This window comes from Lynx rufus, unplaced genomic scaffold (assembly GCF_022079265.1).
Source record: "Lynx rufus isolate CCGP_SWC_20201006 ecotype Redwood Valley unplaced genomic scaffold, mLynRuf1.p SCAF_11, whole genome shotgun sequence".
NCBI lineage: Eukaryota > Metazoa > Chordata > Mammalia > Carnivora > Felidae > Lynx > Lynx rufus.
In genome coordinates, this window is record NW_025814825.1 from 34,464,321 (window position 1) to 34,486,153 (window position 21,833).

The 21,833-nt window shown below is 37.5% G+C and overlaps 1 protein-coding gene across 9 annotated transcripts in view; it reads left to right on the plus strand.

Moving 5' to 3' along the window:
- The window catches only part of EXOC6 (exocyst complex component 6), a 229,691-nt gene that overhangs the window by 177,374 nt on the left and 30,484 nt on the right, over positions 1-21,833 (plus strand). For all 9 annotated transcript variants that reach the window (XM_047073175.1, XM_047073177.1, XM_047073176.1 and 6 more), the window contains one exon: positions 13,413-13,486. In XM_047073175.1, coding sequence (XP_046929131.1) covers positions 13,413-13,486 — 74 coding nt within the window. The remainder of the gene's footprint in view (positions 1-13,412; positions 13,487-21,833) is intronic.

Below are 21,833 nucleotides of genomic sequence, written 5' to 3' on the forward strand. Positions count from 1 at the left end.
AGTGGTTCTCAGAACCTGATTCCCAGGTGAGGACCTGAGAACTTGTTAGAAATGTGAATTCTTGGGTTCCACCTGCTGAATTGGGAACTCTGGGCACCAGACCCAGCAGTTTCTCCTTAAATAGGACTCTTAGGTGATTTTGATGCACAGTAAAATTTGAGTACCACATTATATGGACCTGCCCTTCATATTGACTTGTTTCCATTATTCAGAATTTTATGAGTATCTTAAGAGGTTTTTTTCAGCCAGTTACTAATTCCCTAATTGAACCTAACTCATGGTTTTGCTCAAAGTAATGAGCAAGTTTGTCAGATACCTTGCATATAGGGATAATAACGACCTTTGGATTTTTCTTCTCAATCAATCTACCCTTTAAAAGAAGAAAATGATACTACTACGATTCTTCATAAATCCATATAGACTCATAGTAATTACTTTCTCTTCAGGATGCTCAGAAATTGTTACTTAAAAGACAGTGACTGGTTCTTGAGATTAACATAAAACCTTACTACTCTGTGTTATACTAGCAAGAGATCCAGAATCCAAGGAATTCAGGTAGTAGGGATCAGGAATTAGAGACCATGAACCACCAGAGATCCTGGGCAACGTGAGGCTTACATCAAAGAATTTAAGCAATAGGAGGTGAACATGAAATATAAGCATCAAAATGGTCTTTATTCTGAATTAGAGTTTCCTTTAATTGGGTTTGATCAGAAAACAGAGTGTTTATTTTTCCATCATCATTACTTTGTGAAAATATTATATTTCCTAGGCCTCAGAGTGTTAGTCTGCTGGTAGAAACCACTGGACATCTCACTGAAGCTGGGGAAGTAGGAGGATGGAAATAATTTAGTTTCTGTCATCATTCAACCATGTGCTTTTAGTTTTTGTTTGTTTTGTTTTATTTTTCTGGTGGTGAAAGACTTCTCAGTGATCTTTGTGCTCACTTACTGTTTTAAACAATTTTTTCTAGTATTCCTTGTGACACACATATTTGTGAATTAAACTGGCTTGCACTAAAATTTCAATCTGTATCTGACTTTTTTCCCATGTAAAGTCAACTGATTTATAAGAAGATTCATTTATTTAAATGTTTAGTGAGAACCTATTACCCGTTATGTACTGGGAAATCCAGGATGAATGAAGCTTCAAAGATCTCAGTCTGGTTGGTTGGGAGGAGACAGACACGTAAATAACTACAATAGGACATAACAGTTTTTTTTTTTTAACGTTTATTTATTTTTGAGACAGAAAGAGACAGAGCATGAACAGGGGTGGGGCAGAGAGAGAGGGAGACACAGAATCTGAAACAGGCTCCAGGCTCTGAGCTGTCAGCACAGAGCCCTACGCGGGGCTCGAACTCATGGACCGTGAGATCATGACCTGAGCTGAAGTCAGATGCTTAACCGACCTAGCCACCCAGGCGCCCCAACAGTTATTTTTTAATAACAATTCTTCACATAAATATACATTGTAGTAGAGAGGGAGCAATTCTTCACTCCATGGGGTTGAGAAGATTGACCGTGATAGAGGTGAAATTTGAACTGGGTCTTAAAGGATGAGTAAGATTTCATCAAAAGCAGGGAAGGGCATTCTGAGCAGAGGGAATAGCATAGACAAAAACACTGTGGTGAGAGAACACTTAGGGACTCTTCAAACAGTCTTGTGTGACTAGACTACAAGATGCATGATGAAAGCGTTAGAAGATATGGCTGAAAAAAGTTAGACTCCTGAATGCTTGGACTTTATTTAAATAAGCAGTGGAGAGTTACGGAAGCTTTTTAATCAGGACTATGATATGATAAAATCTATCATAGAAAGTTAACTCTATGTCATGTGGAAATTGAACTGAAATGAGATAATGCAAGTAGGAAAACCTGGTAAAAGACTATAGAACTTTTTTGCATGACAGATAAAAAGAGCTTGACTTTGGGCAGTGGAGATGAAGAGAAAAGGGTAGACTCCAGACCTTTAGGAGGAGGAAATACATAAAATTGTTGAGTGGGTAAAGGTATAATTTGATATGATTAAGATGGTTAGAATCACACAGTGGAAGAGACCTAGAGAATGCATGTCATGATTTGGATACTGAGGACAGGTGTGAAAAGGGAGAGAAAGAGGAGAGAAAGAGAGAGGGAGAGGAGGAGAGGCAGAGAGAGAAGAGGAGAGATTTAACATCCAGGATAGATCGTTAGATTCAACATAGAATTTTTAGTTGTAGGCACCTTGCAGAATGCTATGTTCACAGCATTATTTGTTGATAAATAAACAAATTAACAAATCAAGAAGTCTCTATAATTTACATTTGTCTCTTAAAGTTCTGCCTTTGTTGTCAAAAAGTTAAGGCCAACTGATATGCTATACTTTAACTCAAGACCATTTAAGTTGTTGATACAGACGTTAACTAATCATTTATAAAAGTTCTTAACATATTTTATGAGTATGTTTAACCCTTTAACTCTTATCTGTTCTGAGCTAAAGAGTTAGTTTCTTTAATATATTCTTATAGATGGGGCATCTGGGTAGCTCAGTTGGTTGTGTCTGACACTTGATTTTGGCTCAGGTCATTGATCCCACAGTTGGTGAGTTCAAGCCCCACATAGGGCTCTGCACTGACCATGTGGAGCCTGCTTGGGATTCTCTGTTCCCCCTCTCTCTCTACCCTTCTTTCTCTCTCTCTCTCTCTCTCTCTCTCTCTCTCTCTCTCTCTCTCCCTCTCCCACTCTCTCCCTCTCCCCTCTCCCTCCCTGTCTTTCTCTCCCTCCCTCCCTCCCTTTCAAAAATAAACATTAAAAAAAAGAAAATCTCTATGAAAACAATATATATTCTTATGGGGTTATTTTTACTACCCTTTTGGATTGTTTTCTTTTTTAACCCATACTAGGCAAAACTTGATAAAATGCCTGTTGGGTACCTGGGTGACTCTGTCGCTTAAGTGTCCAACTTCGGCTCAGGTCATGATCTCACGGTTCGTGGGTTCGAACTGTGTCCAGCTCTGTGCTGACAGCTCAGAGCCTGGAGCCTGCTTCAGATTCTGTGTCTCCCTTTCTCTCTGCCCTTCCCCTGCTCGTGCTCCGTCTCTCTCACAAATAAATAAACATTGAAAAAAAATTTTTTTTAAGTCTGGGTTCAGGAATGCAGAATTGTATGAACTTATGTAGAACTTTTTTTTTTTTTTAAGATTTTACTTTTTAAGTAATCTCTATACCCAACATGGGGCTTGAACCTATAACCCAAGATCAAGAGACACATGCTCCACTAGTGAACCAGCCAGGTGCCCCCTTACATAGAATTTTTTTTAAAATTCTTTCAAATCAGCCTTAAGATGGTCTGAATATATGTCAGAAAGTTGAGACCATGGTTCCAGTCCTGGCTCTTTTTGGGCAAGTGACTTTGAACAAACCGACAATCAAGAGGCCTCAATTTTTCCTATAAAATATAAGATTTGAAATTGATAATTTCCAAGATATATCCTAGTTTAAGATTGGGATGCAGAAAAATTTAAGGCAAAGCAATGTGGAGCTTTGGAGTAATACACTAATTAATTCCTTACCTACTGTGTGTTTGGTATTTAGGCAACACAACAATAAACAAAATAGAAAAGATTGTTACTGTCTTGGGATTTAACCCCAGGGGAGGCAATCATTAAATAATTGCACCTGGTAAATATGATTGTAAATTGTTAAATTTTTTGAAAGTATTTGGTACTGTGAGAAAGTATAAGAAGTAGACCTAATTTAGAGAAAAAATTTATATAGATTAAGAATATGAGGTAGGGTCTATGCATGAATGAAGTGGATACTTTTGATTAACTTGACTATAACCCACAATGCTACTATAACTACCTGGCTGGAGAAGTCAGGAAGGCGTCCATTTGGAATTGCAAATGTAGCTGCCTCTGAAAGCTGCATAGAACCTTTGATCCTATAATAGACTTTGTATAACTTCAAGAGAAATTGCTTCTTGGTTGGAAGAGGATTTTCCACGCTTGGTATGAAGCAGATGTTCTAAATCTTATGTGTGCTTTTGTTTTGTACTTATTAAACACCTGTTATATATTGGGCCCCGACATAGGTTCCTTACAAATGCAAATGCATAGAGGAAAAGATCAAAATGTCCTCTTAAGTTTTTATAAAGGTATCTCTGAAATCTTTTACATCACTAACAAAATACAGAGTATTTCCAGAGCATCAGGCAATCAGAAAGAGTTGAAGTACCCCCCAAATAGATCTAGAATGTCCTTTTTCATACATTCTATATAAATATCCAAATGAGGTTATCCATTCCTAAGAGTTTAACATCTTAAATCCATAGGTATTAGAAAAGCTCCAGATTGAAGAGTACTAGCCTCTGCTTCAATGGTGAGTTATTGAGGAACAGATGAATCTCTAGATGTAAAGGCCTTGGTCTTTTTCAATTTGGATAAAGGCTTAGCCCACTTAAAAAAAAAAAAAGATGAAGGCTCTTTATGGATTGTGTGTGTCTTTGTGCACGCACACACGGCTTTGATCTCAAGGCCTCTTAATGCTAGTCTTGAAAAGAGATCTATACCTCCAAATGAAAGGATTCAGGGAAAATCGTGTGGATATATCCATAGAACAGTATTTTCGTATCTCTCTCTTTTTTTTAGGTTTATTTATTTATTTTGAGAGAGAGTGAGAGTGTGCAGAGGAGGGGCATAGAGAGAGGGAAAGAGAGAATCCCAAGCAGCTGTCAGTGTAGAGCCCAGTGCAGGGTTCTAACTCATGAACCCCTGAGATCATTACTTGAGCAAAAATCAAGAGTTGGACGCTTAACTGACTGAGTCATGCAGACGCCCCAGTGCCTCTTTTTAGTTTAGTTTTGTTGTTGTTGTTGCTGTTATTTTTGTTTGTTTGTTTGTTTTTGTCTGTTTTTGTTTTTGTTTGAGAGAGAACATGAACAAAGGAGGAGCAGAGAGCAGGGAACAGAGGATCCAAAGCAGGCTCTGCTCTGACAGCAGCAAGCCTGATGTGGGGCTTGTACTCACAAACTGTGAGATCACGACCTGAGCCAAAGTTGCTCAACAGACTGAGCACCCAGACGCCAGCCCAGTGTCTCTTTCTGGATGCTATTTTGCCTCTGTGAATTGGTCCTGGTTTTAATAGACATAAGGTATCAGATAAGACTACTTTGCCCATATTTAATTCCAGGAGCGATGATTAGATACTACTTTATATAGAAGTGAGGTGATGAATGTAGAGGGGCATTTGGTCCTAGAGGCTTATATCCCATTGCTGCCAACCACATGTAACAATATAAGTCTAAGACTCAAGAATTCTAATAAGACCCTCGACTCCCAGGCATGAGTTCTTCATGATCAGAAAAACCACTAGATGGTGCTCTTAGTCATTCCTTCTAACGACACAACTGGTGCACTTCAAATACTTTCTTTGCCTAGCCAAAATTTGAGTTCTACCTAGCTACTTTAAATCTTCAGCTCTAGCAAGAAACAGAATTATAAGGAATCTCTTCAATATGCAGACTATTTTCAGTCATTTTATTTAGTTACAAAATTATTCCATTTTATATGCCCCTGCTTTGCCATCCACAGGCAGTCTTCAGACTAGCCTCACCTCCTCACCCTCTCTTTCAATCATTTGTCAATTATTTTGGTCTTTTTGCTCTTATGACTCTTTCTTTCCCTTCCCCCCCACCCCCTGACGATTCTACATGTCCTGTGTAGATGTTATCCAAATAATGCACATTCCCTACCCCACAGTAAAAATAGCTGTCTGCCTAGGACAAGATTGTTTAAGGACTTATTTCCTCTGTATTTAATTTCAGGGAAGGTTTTATACTTTCATGCCAGGATATATACTTACAGTCTGACATCCTAGCAGTCTTTGTACTCCCATACCAAACCCTGCACGTCTTTATTTACATCCTGAAGGCAAATTGCTTTGTTATATGTACAAATAACTTGTGTTTTTATCTACAAATATTCTTTAGTATCTTAAAACTTAAGAGATGGATAATTTGGAAGACATTTTTTGGTCATTATAATCACAGTTTACATAGTATGTATTATTTTTTGCTTTTAGTTTTCTTCTAAATTAATTCAGACTTGTCCTCTTCCTGGTTAGGTTGATATAGCAGAGGTTTACTCTGTTATTTTAAATGACCTTCCCAGTAAGATCAGACATCTCCCTTTCTAGTCTTTCTTTTAGGGTATTTTAAAACTTTGGATCATTTATTATTATGAAGTTCCATATTCTAGCGTAAAATAAGAGGAAATGAGTATATCATGAAGTTATTTTGCTTTCAAAAAATAAATGGTCAAATTGGACATTTAAGAGAAAAAAAAACCCAGGGGTGCCTGTGTGGCTTAGTACTTAGGTGTCTGACTCTTGATTTCAGCTCAGGTTATGATCTCCCAGCTTATGGGATTGAGCTCTGTGTAGGGCTCTGTGCTGATAAGGCAGAGCCTGGTTAGGATTCTCTCTCCCTCTCTCTTTGCCCCTCCCATCTCTGTGCTGTTCCACATGTGTGTGCGCTCTTTCTCTCTCAAAATAGATAAATGTTTAAAAAAAGAGGGGAAACCCCCCCCAAAGTTTTATACTAGCTTTATTTAAGGAAAAAAAAAAAAGATTAGGGCTCCTGGGTGGCCTAGTCAGTTAAGTGTCCAACTTTGGCTCAAGTCATTATCTCATGGTTCATGAATTAGAGCCTCTCGTCGGGCTCTCTGCTGTCAGCACAGAGTCCATTTAGGATCCTCTGTCTTCCTCTCTACCCCTTCCCCCCTCTCAAAAATAAATAGTAAACATTAAAAAAAATACTTTAGGGGCGCCTCGCTGGCTCAGTCAGTGGAGCATGAGAGTCTTGGTCTTGGGGATGTAAGTTCAAGCCCCACCCACGTTGGGTGAATGTATTACTTAAAAACAAAATCTTTTGGGGCACCTGGGTGGCTCAGTCAGTTAAGCCTCAGACTCTTGATCTCAGCCCAGGTCATAGTCTCACGGTTGTGGAAGTGAGCCCCATGTCAGGATTCATGCTGACTGTGGAGCCTGCTTGAGATTCTCTCACTCTCTGCTGCCTTTTTCTGACCCCCCTAAAAAAACAAAAACAAAAAACAAAACTTTAGAAAGCCCAGAAACTTTTTTTTTCCTGGAAACTATTTTTAAATTTCATTGGAAGACCAGGATCAATGCGTGTTTGTTTGTTTGTTGGTTGGTTTTTAATTCATTTTGAAAGAGAGAAAGATAGCACAAGCAGAGGAGGGGCAGAGACAAAGGGAGAGAAAGAGAATCCCAAGCAGGCTCCCTGCTGTCAGCACAGAGCCTGATGCAAGGCTTGAACTCATGAACCATGAGCTCATGACCTGAACTAAAATTGAGTCTGATGCTTAACCGGACTGAACCATCCAGGCACCCCCAATTCGTGTTTTTTAAAAATACCCCTCATGGCATGGCTAAGTGACACAGACACAGATATCATAATAGGAAAGTAGGATTATTAAATAGAAATAGTGAAAAGAGGGGCGCCTGGGTGGCGCCGTCGGTTAAGCGTCCGACTTCAGCCAGGTCACGATCTCGCGGTCCGTGAGTTCGAGCCCCGCGTCAGGCTCTGGGCTGATGGCCCAGAGCCTGGAGCCTGCTTCCGATTCTGTGTCTCCCTCTCTCTCTGCCCCTCCCCTGTTCATGCTCTGTCTCTCTCTGTCCCAAAAATAAATAAACGTTGAAAAAAAAAATTTAAAAAAGAAATAGTGAAAAGATGACTGGAGGGAAAACCTAGAAACCCCAAAATATGACAAATCATATACAAAATGAGGATCTGGATGAGCCAAGAAGGAATCTGAAGATAATACTTAAAGGGATTCCAAAAATTAATATTCAGTGCTTTAAAACGTCAGAGGTTGAAATCTATCTCTAAAATTATTGGGACCATTGGGGCACCTGGGTGGCTCAGTCAGTTAAGTGTCCAACTTCAGGTCATAAATTCGCCTTTGTGAGTTCAAGCCCCATGTCGGGCTCTGTGCTGACAGCTCAGAGCCTGGAGCCTGCTTTGGATTCTGTGTTTCCCTCCCTCTCTGCTCTTCTGTTGCTCACGTTCTGTCTCTCTCTCTCTCTCAAAAATAAATAAACATTTTTTAAAATAAAAAAAATAAAATTATTAGGACCAATAGGCAATATTAATAGAAATGAATTTTTTTTTTTTTTTTTTTGCTGCAAAAAGGTGATTTTAGTAAAGCACAGGGACAGGACCCATGGGCAGGAAGAGCTGCACTGCAAGTGTCGGGGGATGACCGTTTTATGGAGTCAGCAGAGAAATGAATTATTTTTATTTTCATTCATTCATTCAACACATTTACTGGATATTTCCGATACACCAGACATGGATTATATAAAAGTAAAAGAAATGATCTCTGCGTCTCACAAGTTTGTTTAGTGGAAGAACTCAACAATTTAGTTTTAATTAGTAAAAACAATACCCCTAATGTTTTTGAGCCATCCTCAATTATTTTGAAATAAATGTAGTATATAAACACAGAATGTTTTAGCTCTACAGTCCATTAGCCATATGTGGCTATTAAATTAACTAAAAATTCAGTTAAGTGCAGATACATAACATTTCCATTATTGAATAACATTCTATTGGACAGCGCCATTCATGAGCTAAACAACAAGCTACATAATATATCAATTACCAAGACTGGATAGCATCCCTTTAGAATGTATTTGTTCATTTGTTCAGTTTTCCTTCATTCATTTAAGAAACTTCTATTGACTACTCATTACATGTCAGGCATCGTGCTAGGTGATAGGGATGTGGAAATGAAAATATATTCTCTACCCTAGGGAGTTCCTGGTCAGGTGGGAAGACCCAGACAGATAAACAATTATAAGATAGCAAAATAGGTGGTGTAGAGAGGCTAACCCAGCCTGTGGGGTAATGAAGATGATTGAATGGAAGGATAAGTAAGAGTTATCTGATGGAAAAGAAGAGGAGAAAGGCAAAGAATTAAAAGATAGCAAAATGGGTGGTGTGGTTAGCCTGTGCACAGGAAGTTGCAGTGAGAACAAGGAGAGACTCACCCAGCTTGTAGGATAATGGAAGTTTTTCACTGAAGGGGATGATTGAATGGAAGGATAAGTAAGAGTTATCTGATGGAAAAGAAGGGGAGAAAGGCTGCTCCAGGCAGAAGGATAACAGAAACTATGGAAGGGGACTGTCGCATATGCAAAGAAGTGCAGGTAGTTTGGTATAGAAAGAGTTTAAGGTGCTCCTAGGGAAGTGGTAAGAGATGAGGCTAAAGAGATAGGCACAGGCCAGATTATAAAGGACCTTTTTTGTCTTGCTTTATTGTGAAGGTGATGGGGAACGATTGAAAAAATGTTAAACTATGAAGTGGCACCAATCACATTTATATCTTACATAAATCACACAGGGAGTAGTGGATGGAAGAGTGGCACAGAAGAAGCAGAGAGATCAGAAAGGAGTGTGTGTTAACATCCAAGCAAGAAGATAGCTTGGACTAAGGTAGAGTCAGATTCAGACTCAAGATGTTTCAGAAGGTAGAGACAACAGGACTGAGTGAATTTGAGTTTTAAAGAAGAAAAAAATATGAAGCCATTGAACAAACTGAATAGCATATAATTACAAATGGTCCTCGGTACCAGATGTCTATCAGATTGCTAAGTTGTCTTCTATCCCTAGAAAACATTTGAGAAGAAGCCTGAGAGCTATAAATTAGTAAGTGGCACTTGCATATTAGTTAGGTTCTTGTGAGAGATAGGATAAAAGATAGAGGCTATTTAATCAGATTCTGGATCAATGGATTGAATGCTAGGAGATCTGAATTAGCTATGTGATCCTGGGAATGTCACGACATGTTTAATTTTTTAATCTATGAAATGAAGTACTGAGTGGCTTTTAAAAGCCTTCAGAAGACTAGTGAAAGTATTTCAAAGGGAGTTTCTCTTCTAGCTGCAAGATTTTATGATCCATCATCTGCATGTCCTATTTACTAAAATAAGTTATTGTGATGATCAAAGTAGGTAGTGTGTGAGAAAGTGCTTTGTAAACTGTGAGGTGCTATTTAAATGTATGGTACTATTATAATTTTGACACTAAGCTCTTTGGTTTGATGCCAAGTAATGGGGCTTAAACTACAGTGCCTTAAAATAGGAACTTCTGAAAGAGAAGAAAATGACAGATTATTTTCAGTCCAGAAAAATTCTGGTAGATTAAGATATTAATCTTAATCTGGGAGAGAAATCTGGGAGAATTAGATAATAATTGAAATTGAGCTTATTTTTATGCCTGATATATAAAGTAAGTCTCCTTCTGTTAAAGGAAGTATTTATTTTCTGTGTATGGGTATGCATACGTGGAAATGGTAGAAGCTGAGCTAACATTTACAGCCTTGGTGGGAAACCATTAGGGATTCATAGTGAACTGTTACTTGGAAACAGTAGCCTGAGATTGTGGTCAAAACAGCCAACAATATACTGGGTGGTCTTAAGAAAACTACTTTTTACTTTTTAAATTAAAAAGTACTTTTGGGGCACCTGGGTGGCTCAGTCAATTAAGTGTCTGACTCTTGATTTTGGCTCAGGTCATGGTCTCACAGTTCTTCAGATCAAGCCCCACGCTGTCCGTGCAGAGCCTGCTTAGAATTCTCTCTTCTCTCTCTCTCTTTGCCTCTCTCCTGACTCACACACACACTCTCTCTCAAAATAAGTAAACATTAAAAAAATACTTTACTTTTAATAGGTTATTATAATTTTGCTTATTATTTTTCAATTAAGACCTGATGGTACTAGAGAAAGACAACTCAATTACTGGGGACATGGTTGGGGGTGATGGGGTTGCTACAGTATGAAAGTATGCTACTCTTCGCTGTACGAAAAGGCAATGATGTGAATGAATTACACTAAATATTGAGAAGTGTGGCTGGATTTGCTCAGTAAATTGTAGTTTTCTGGAAATAGGGGGCCTGAGAAAAGTGAGTCACCTATCTATCTAATGAGTCACCTATCTAATGGCCGTAACTACATATGTAGTTAAGTACATAGAGAGAACCAAGAAGTAAAGGGAAAAAATGATACACCTCTGAGTAGCAAAAAGGTTACTCTTACTAGAAAAGTACATATACTCAAAGGCATATATAAAACCTATTTACCTTACTTGTGGGAGAGGCCCCTGCTCAGGCTGTATTTGCTCTTTAGACACAATTCTAGTAGTTGATTAGCTGACTGGCCAGTTTAAGACTATAAAAGGTAGCATATTAATAAGATGAGTGAGAGAGCAGGGAGTAAGAATTGATGTTAAAACTGCAAGAGAGAAGGCAGAAAAATTATAAAGGCTAGATACAAGTACTCAAACAGCACAGCATTCTGAGCTATTTAAATAAATAGATAGATAGATAGATAGATAAATAAATAAATAAATAAATAAATAAATAAATAAATAAAGGACCTTAATACTGCAGCAGCCCTGGGAATGTATTGTACTGTACAGAAACAAACAATGTTCTTAACAGTAATCCAGAGAATTAAGAAACGTTTGAATAATATTTAGAATACTCAAAAAAAAGTTTAAAACCAAAGGAAGTATTATGTTACAGTTTAAAATTCCATCAAAAAATACTTAAGATTAAAAAGTTTTAATGCTTACGGGAACCCTCTTGCACTGTTGGTGGGAATGCAAATTGGTGCAGCCACTCTGGAAAGCAGTGGGGAGGTTCCTCAGAAAATTAAAAATAGACCTACCCTATGACCCAGCAATAGCACTGCTAGGAATTTACCCAAGGGATACAGGAGTACAGATGCATAGGGGCACTTGTACCCCAATGTTTATAGCAGCACTCTCAACAATAGCCAAATTATGGAGAGAGCCTAAATGTCCATCAACTGATGAATGGATAAAGAAATTGTGGTTTATATACACAGTGGAGTACTACAGGGCAATGAGAAAGAACGAAATATGGCCCTTTGTAGCAACGTGGATGGAACTAGAGAGTGTGATGCTTATTAGCCATACAGAGAAAGACAGATACCATATGTTTTCACTCTTATGTGGATCCTGAGAAACTTAACAGAAACCCATGGAGGAGGGGAAGGAAAAAAAAAAAGAGGTTAGAGTGGGAGAGAGCCAAAGCATAAGAGACTCTTAAAAACTGAGAACAAACTGAGGGTTGATGGGGGGTGGGAGGGAGGGGAGGGTGGGTGATGGGTATTGAGGAGGGCACCTTTTGGGATGAGCACTGGGTGTTGTATGGAAACCAATTTGACAATAAATTTCATATATTGGAAAAAAAATAAAAAATAAAAAGTTTTAATGCTTAAAGCAAAATTAACACTATCTTTAAACAAGAGCAGCAACAAAAACTTATTTTGACATTTTCATTCCCTAAAAGTGCCAGATAAATTAAGCTATGCTAAGCTTTCATGTATTTAAATTCAAATACATGATTCTGAGCCTTTCTAAACTATATTTCACATATAATGCACTGAACTTAGAATTATTTTTGTTATTCCAAGAACTATATATATAGGTTGAAAATTTAAATGGCTTCTAAAATACTGACTTACATAAATTCATAAATGAAAAATCTGTAATGTTTTTTAAGAAAACTCGGATATTAATGAGGAGAGAGAATGCTTGCTGGCATTCTTTTATCAGAGAAGCTTTCATGTAAAGTGAGGTCTTTTTTGTGAGATAAAAGTCTTTTGTCTTCAAAATAACTAATACTGGAATTGTCTTCAATGTAACTAAACAAGCTATGTTACTAGTATTAAAAATTTTCAAGTAAAAAATTGTTGAAAAAAATTTTTGAAGTATTTTTAAGTTTTAGAGTATTTTTTAGTTTTTAAAGAGATGAGATTCCTTCTATGGAAAAAAATTATTAGACATGAATAGACATTCCTGCATCATCATCATTTTGCTACTTAGAACACTTTACCTGTTGTCTGCATATAAAGCTGACTTTTTATGTGTCTGCCCATTATTGCTTTTAGCTAGAGGTAGGATTTTTATAAGCATGTTCTGTAACAAAGGAGAATTTTTGAAATATGTTGACAGCCATGGAATTGGTATAGTTTCAAAATGCTTCTATAATCATTCACCTAAGGCTAAATAGAGTCAGAAAAATTTTCTTGATTGAAGTATATTACTACTCTTGAACTTTTTCTGGGATAACCATTCTATATTTATTGTAATTAAGGATTACAGTGATTAAATGGTAGATTAGAAGTTTAAAATTATTAAAATATTTGTGGTAATGGGTGTGGAGAGCATTCTTAGTAGTGGAAATTGAAGGCCATAAATAGTCTTCATTTGAAATGATTATGTGTAAATATTATAATACATTTGTAATGAGTAGACATTAATTTAGTGGCTAAATCCTTGTATATTTCACAATCTTGTTTTTATTCTTTTTTTTTAAATAGTGTTTGCCAGCTCTGAGCCCGTGCCAGGATTCCAGGGGGATACCCTGCAGCTAGCATTCATTGACCTCAGACAAGTAAGATGTAACAATGTAGTTCTCACTTATTGCCATCAACTGTTGCCTTTTTTTTTTTTTTCTAATGCTACAGGAATGCTTGCTCTTTTGCCTTGAAACAACCTTTCTTTGAAAAATTGCTTCTTTGATAACTATGAGTTTGGCCCTTCTCTCTGAACTTCTCTTTCTATTTGGTGTCTCAACCTCATGGAACATTCTCATTGGTGAATATCTAACTTGGTCATTACCTTCTAAGCACATGACTAAATAACTTTATACTTTGGTGTAATGACACTTGAAATTTGAGTTCTTTTTTTTTTTTATGTTTATATATTTATTTTGAGAGAGGGAAAGTGCATGTGTGTGAAGCAGGGAAGATGTAGAGGGAGGGGGAGAAAGAGAATCCCAAGCAGGCTCCACACAGCCTGATCTTGATCACAGCCTGAGCTGCTGTCGAGTCAGATGCTCAACTGACTGAGCCACCCAGGCACCCCTGAAGTTTGAGTTATTTCTTAATGATTTCATGGTCCTATATGAAAATTGGTGATATAATTAGTGTCAGGACCCAAGTCAAATGTAAATTATTACAATGTAGAAAGGAGCCCCGTGCTTAATATTTTGCCAGTGATAAAGAATGCTTTTTTTAAATGTTTATTTATTTTGAGAAAGAGAGAGCACACACACGTGCGCATGCACAAACAGAGAGAGAGGAAAAGAGAGAATCCCAAGCAGGCTCCAAGCTGTCAGTGCAGAACCAGACGTGGGGCTCGATCTCCTGAACCCATGAGATCATGACCTGAGCCGAAATCAAGAGTCAGATGCTTAACTGACTGAACCACCCAGGTGCCCCAAGAATGTTTTTTTCAGTAAATTATCTGTATGCCTCCAGACAAAAGGATAAAACTACTTTTAAAAAGGTAATTATACATTAACATAATTCTTTTCTGGTCATGTAACTCTGAGTAAGAAATATGATAATTTTTCAAAGTTTATTTAGAGAGAGAGAGAGAGAGAGAGAGAGAGCAGGGGTGGGGCAGAGAGGGAGGGAGAGAGAATCCCAAGCAGGCTGTGCACCATCAGCATGGAGCCCAATGTGGGGCTCAAACTCCCAAACTGTGAGATCGTGACCTGAACCGAAATCAAGAGTCAGATGCTTAAACCACCGAGCCACCCAGGTGCCCCAATATAATATCTCCTAATCATTTTTAATCTCTTCTAATCATTTTACTACTCTTTGACATTTCTACACTTGTCATTTTATTTAGTTCCTATTACCCTTTATCCATTTCTCCCATATTTTTTCTTATTATTTCTTTCTTCCTCTTTCCCCCCTCCTCCTTTTTTTTTTTTTCTTAATCTTAAGCTTAAGGAGTTTAATAGAGCTGAGAGGCACAGGACTATGGAGGGGAGGTGGATCCAAGGTAGAGGGCTCAGAGATACAAAATTGACAACAGGAGTGACTGCTGCCCTTGACAAGAAGAACCAAATGGAGATGGAATTAAAACAAAGCCACTGTGGAGGTACCTAGCTGGCTTAGCTGGTAGAGCATGTGGTTACTGATCCAGGGGTTGTGAGTTCAAGCTCCACACTGGGTGTAGCGATTACTTAAAAATAAAATCTTAAAAAACAACAACAACACTGTGATTATTAGTTTATTAATGGTCCAAGCCCCTTTGGGGATGGAGATGACTGAAGATGGGGCCCCACCATTGATATAAATAGACTCTACCAACAGTGATGTTTAGAGCAGGACCAATTTGAGCAGTTAAGGAATTGTGATTTCAGTAAATGTTTAAGAATAGAGGTGTTTTTGTTTTAATTCCAAACCAGTGTTCTATAAACATGTATTACTATGTACTGATTATTTGGAGAGAGGTGATGTGGTTGAAATAGACACAAAAATAATATAAGAGAGAGTTTAGTTCTTGTGGAGCTTAAAACTCTTTTAGAGAAACAAAACACCCACAAACTGCTTAGGAATACTTACAGGACAGTGAGTCATGTGGATATAAATGGTGTATCTTCAAGATAGGTTTTGAAGGAAACTGAAAAAATTATTCCTGTCTCCCAATTTTATCTGTAAAGCACTGAACATATATGTTAATATTTATTTCTGTCTGCAGTCAATGCTCATGTGTTATGCCACACCAGGAACAATGTTATGGATGACCTAGATCTGTAAATGATTAGCCTTACTAAGTTGTAGAAGATAGTAGAAAATGAAGAAGGTAGACTCTGAACTTTTATTCTGGTTTACTAGAAGGTATTCTTTCTGTTGAAGGTAGGTCTATTTCTTTTAGGAATTCTCTCTGTCGCAGTCTTACTGCCCTGAATAAGATGATCTAATACAAAAAATGGAATCCTTTAGCAAGCTGGAAATAGGCTTGGTTGTATGTTCATTTCTCAGTTAGGTTACAGCCATGTACTGGGGTTAAGTTTCCCTGTTACAAGGACATGAATATGTTCTCCAAGCTAACGAGTATGTAATTTGAGGGTATCTCCCATTATATACGAATAATCTGTTCCCAGAAAATTTGAAATTTATTATGTGATACTTTCTCAGTTTTGTATGAATTTGTATGGTGTTAACTAGTTGGTAATCTCATTGAAGAGTTGTGAATAGGACCACATAGTTTTTGAAACTGTGTGTAAAAATTCTGTTCTTTGATTTGTTCAGATAGGTGGTTGGCTCAGTGCGGATTAAAACTCTGATCCCAGGTACTTTCTTCCTTCAAAGACACCAAAGAAGGCCTTTTTACAACCCTATGTAAAGCATTCCCTCATGGAATTATTATTAAGGCATACTTAGAAATATTAATAAAAATCTCAAGTCTTTTGGGTTGAATTTACTTCTCATGTAGGTGCACTTACAGACATTAAGTCCTGGTTGACTCTTCCTCATTAGTGTAACTTTTTAAGAAAATTTTAAGTGAATAAAAAAAATATATCAGAAATATTTAGAATTCTGAAATCTATTATGACACATGTAAAGCTGTTAAAGATTTATATAGAAATAACTCTTTAATATAAAACACAGTTTTGGTGTGCCTGGGTGGCTCCGTCAGTTAAGCGTCCGACTCTTGATTTCAGCTCAGGTCATGATCTCACGGTTCGTGAGTTCTGCACTCTGCGCTGACAGTGCGGAGCCTGCTTGGGATTCCCTCTCTCCCTTTCTCTCTGCCCCTCCACTTGTTCTCTCTCTCTCTCTCTTTCTCTCTCTCTCTCTCTCAATAAATAAATATTTTAAAAAAACACTAAAAAACCACAGTTTTAAAGTATGATATTTAGAGGCACCTGGGTGGCTCTGTCAGTTAAGCATCTGACTCTTGATTTCAGCTCAGGTCATGATCCCCTGGCTTGTGGGATCGAGCCTCACTTCTGACTCTGCGCTGGCAGCGTGGAGCCTGCTTGGGGTTCTCTCCTTCTCTGCCCCTTCCCCCCTCTCTCTCTCAAAATAAATAAATAAACTTTAAAAAAGTATGATACTTAGTATGCAGTGGAAGTTACTAGTGGATAAATTTTAATGAGCTCATTTTTAATGTATTATCCTAGTTTTTAAAAGGAGGCTAAAATAATTTTCCGTGATTATTAATGTTAAAAATTAATCATGGTTTATTTTTGTACTTTTGTATCCTGAAACAAGATGCTATTAATTTTTGTCTTTAGCTGCCGGACCACTGAGACATACTTGAATTTTACGGTATTAGAAGCTTGGATTTAATAACTTGACAAAGATAGTTATTTTTCATATACATTTGTTTTTCAAATTAATCTGTAAACAGTTAAGTGGTGAAATGCCAAGTATAGGAATTGACTGAAAATAAAATTAGTCTTTGATGTTTCATATGAGGTGATAGAAGTTTTTGTATCCGATGTCAGTGTTATTTAAATAAAGATGTCTTAAAGTTTCAATGTTTTAATGTTCCTGACTTCATAAAGACATTTCATGGAATATTATTTCAATACCTTTTATATGAAGTACTATATTACCAAACATAAAGAGGGTGCTAACACTTTTATTTACATTTCAGTTGGGTTTCTGCACCTTTCCTTCTTTTTTTCTAGTCTGTGATCCATTTCTGTCTTAATAGGGTGGCTGACAGTTCTTTTCAAGTATACTTAGAAAGGCAAAAGAGCCCTTTTCATAGTACTTATAAGGGGTCATGCTTCTGTTTTTTAGTTTGAATTTGATACTGCTTCATGAATTGCTGGGTATGAAAGATTAGGAAGTAGGTCCAGTGGTCAAATTTTACCTGCCCACCCGGACTTTGCCCTGAGGTCAAACTCCTGATATTTGCTGTTCTGAATAGAGGAGTTGATGACAAGTATGAGCTGATACAAGAGGAAAGTTAGAACCATATCAAAGCTGAAGGCAGGAGAATTGGGACTCAATGAGAGACTGTAGCTAAAAGATGGATCATCAGAATTGCCCTCTTTTAAAGAAAAGGAAATAGCTGACCTGTGAGTGAAAAGACTTTATCATCCTGCCAATCACATGCTTGCTAATGGAAGCCAGTTATCTCAACAACATCTTAAGGTCTTCTACCCCATAGACGATGCAGAGGACTAGTGGTACTGGGACTGCATTATATGAAGGTACTGTCTCAGTCAATTTTAGATGTGCTGTTTTAATGTAATATGTATGTGTAAACTTTTTTTGTAAGTAAATCCTATCATCCTCCTACCCCCAGTTCTGAAATTAATTCACTGAACGAAGAACTTTGGAAACTTACACGTGTCTATTTTCTATAAAGACCGTCTATTTTGTTAAATAATCTTTCAAATGGATTTCAAATGAGTTGTAAAATTTTTTGACAATGTATGAAAGCCTTAAAGAATTCCAGCTTTTTTTATTATGATACTCTCTATATGGTATACAGAATTCAGTGATCATTTTTTATAACTAATTTTTTTAAGTAATCCAACATGTGGCTTGAACTCACAACCCCAAGATCAAGAGTTGTGTACTTCTCCAACTGAGCCAGCCAGGTACCCCTATAACTCATTCTTAATACACAGAAATATTTCACTAAATATCATTAGAAAAGGAAGTGTCCCATGTAAGTGAATTTTTCAGGTAACTAAAGATTAGTTTTTAATCACCAAAACTTTTAAAATGTAGCCGATTTTGTGGGAAACTTCAAAATCTAAATCTCATCTTTATAGCTTCTTACTGAACATAACTCTCACAGTAGACTGAGCATCCATGGCTTACTAATCCTAATACTAAAGCCTCTTTACCTGATCCTGTTTCACTTTGTGATAAATTAGACTGTAAGATATCATTGCTGCATTCAACAAATGTCTTGGTAAACTTTTAGACAATATTAAGAAGTTTAGATAGGTTGGATGATAATGCAATTAGGTGGATTTGAAGCTAATAAAACGATCTCTTGGGACACCTGGCTGGCTCAGTCAGTAGAGCATGTGACTTGTGATCTCAGGGTTATGAGTTCAAGCCCCACATTGGGGATAGGGCCTACTTAAAAAAATAATAATAAATAAATAAAAATAAAACGGTCTTTTGCCTAAAGAAGTTGGCTTTGGATCATTACTACCCTTGAGCAGTATTTATTTCTCAAAGTGTCTTTCCAGGGAACACTGATTTCTCAAGATGAGAAAAAATTTCTTTAAAGTCATTTCCAGGTCAGCTAAGTTGCAGAAACATTTCATACTCTAATTCCCTCTCAAACACTTACCATGTGCGTTAGAATTGTAAGGACTGAGAAATTCTGTGGTAACCCGGCATTTCCCAAACTCATCACAGAACGTCTCCCTTACTCAGTTTTGGTTGTATTACATGAAACATACTTTGGGAATTGCTTCTTTAAGCACCCTCTAGATGTCTATCTTTGACGGTTTGGAATCAATATATTTTTAAAATAATAACCCAGATAATAAATACATAGAAGAAATACAAATTATATGTATAGATGACACAAAGCTCCGAGTTACCTAAGATGATAGAAGACAGAATCAAAGTGTTCTTAGTAGGCTTGAGTGATAAGTGAAAGCGAACAAAGTTAAATTTAGCAAGGAAAATATTAAATACTGTTTTTTACTTTTTTTTTTTTTTAGAGTAATCTCTACACCCAGCATGGGGCTCAAATTCATGATTCTGGGATCAAGAGTCGCTTGCTCTTCTGGGGCGCCTGGGTGGCTCAGTCGGTTAAGTGTCCGACTCTTGATTTGGACTCAGGTCATGATTTCATGGCTGGTGAGTTCAAGCCCTGTGTTTGGCTCTGCACTGATAGCACAGAGCCTGCTTGGGATTCTTTCTCTTTCTTTCTCTCTGCCCCTCTCCCACTCATGCTTGCTTGCTCGCTCTCTCTCTCAAAATAAATAAATATTTAAAAAAACCAGTTACATGCTCTATTGACTGAGCCAACCAGGTGCCCCCTGTATTTAATATTTTTAAATTAAATTTTTAAAAATGCAAGATGTAGAGGCGTCTGAGTGGCTCAGTCAGTTGAGCAGCCGACTTCGGCTCAGGTCACAATCTCACAGTCTGTGAGTTCAAGCCCTGCGTCGGGCTCTGTGCTGACAGCTCGGAGCCTGGAGCCTGTTTCGGATTCTGTGTCTCCCTCTCTCTGACCCTCCCCTGTTCATGCTCTGTCTCTCTCTGTCTCAAAAATAAATAAACGTTAAAAAAAAGTTAAAAAAAAATAAATAAAAATACAAGATGTAGAAAATCTGACTTATAATATGAAAAAGGTCTGGTAGTTTTAGTTAATCTCAAATGGGGGCGCCTGGGTGGCGCAGTCGGTTAAGCGTCCGACTTCAGCCAGGTCACGATCTCGCGGTCCGTGAGTTCGAGCCCCGCGTCGGGCTCTGGGCTGATGGCTCAGAGCCTGGAGCTTGCTTCTGATTCTGTGTCTCCCTCTCTCTCTGCCCCTCCCCCGTTCATGCTCTGTCTCTCTCTGTCCCAAAAATAAATAAACGTTGAAAAAAAAAAAAATCAAATGAACCAACAGCGTGCTAGGAATTCTTAGACTGCATTAGTTAAGTGTCATATTTGGGTTAGACTACCGTGCTTTGGGGCTGTTAAGACGGTGCCTTGAGTTTTGCATAGTGATTTAGACACACATTGCAGCGATATAGAGAAAATTCCAGCTCTAGTGAGGGACCAGATACCTTGTCATAGGAAGAGCCTTTTAAAAATCTGGGAATATGTAGTCTAAAGCCTTAAAGGAAAAATCAAATATGTATTTCCTGTTAGCCTGGGTATGAGTCAGGAATTACCATTGTTTTCTTCCTGTTACAGTTCTGTGCCATAAGTGACCTTATAATATTCCTTTCCCCATCTAGGATTATATCTGGTCTTCAAGTATTTGATTTTAGGCAAACTAGGGGAAAAAGGAGTAATCATTCCTCTGAAGAATCTGAATTACACAAAATATATTTGCATCTCATAACACTTTTCAAATAGATGCTTTACTGAAGTATAACATACATTCAGGCAATTCTTGAGTGTACTGTTGCTGATTTTCACAAATTGAAATAATCTCAGTAACCTCTAGATCAAGAAAGAAAACTTGAGCAGTAAGTGCCTCAAGAGACCCTTCCCCTTACTGTTCTTCTTTCAGCCATTACCGTTCTCCCTCTCAAAGAGTAACCCCCTCATGACCTCTGACACCACAGATCAATTCAGCCTGATTTTGAACTTTGTACACATGAAATCATGTAGTATTAATTTGTTAGAAGGTTCTGCCTTCTTTTGCTCAATATGTTCGTGAAATTTATCCATGTTGTTACATGTAGTTATGGTTCCTTCATTCCCTTAGCTGTGCAGTCTGTCATCATACAAAACATACCATAATTTATACATTCTACTATTGATAGATTGCAGTTTTATTGTTACAAGTTGTACTAACATGAACATTTGTTTGCATGTTTTTGGGTAAACATACAGGCAAATTTCTATTAAGGTGTTTACCTGGGAGTGGAATTGCTATGTCAGGGGATATGCATATGATCAGTTACAATAGATACTGTGAAGCAGTTTTCCTAAACAAGAGTACTAATTTATACTTCAGCCAGCAGTGTAGAAGAATTCTTACTGCTCTACATCCTTGTCGTCATTTGGTATTATCTGCTTCTTCCTTTATAGCCATTCCAGGCTTCCTTTATAGCCATACAGTAGTTTTACATTGTGGTTTTAATCTGCATTTTTAAAATTTGACTTATAAAATTGAATCCCTTTTCACATATTATTGTTCATTTGGGTTTTTTAAGTTTATTTTCATTTATTTTGAAAGAGAGAGCAAGTAGGGGAGGGACAGAGAGAGGGGGAGACAGAATTACAGGCAGGCTCTGTGCCACCAGCGCAGAGCCTGATGCGGGGCTCGAACTCAGAAACCATGAGATC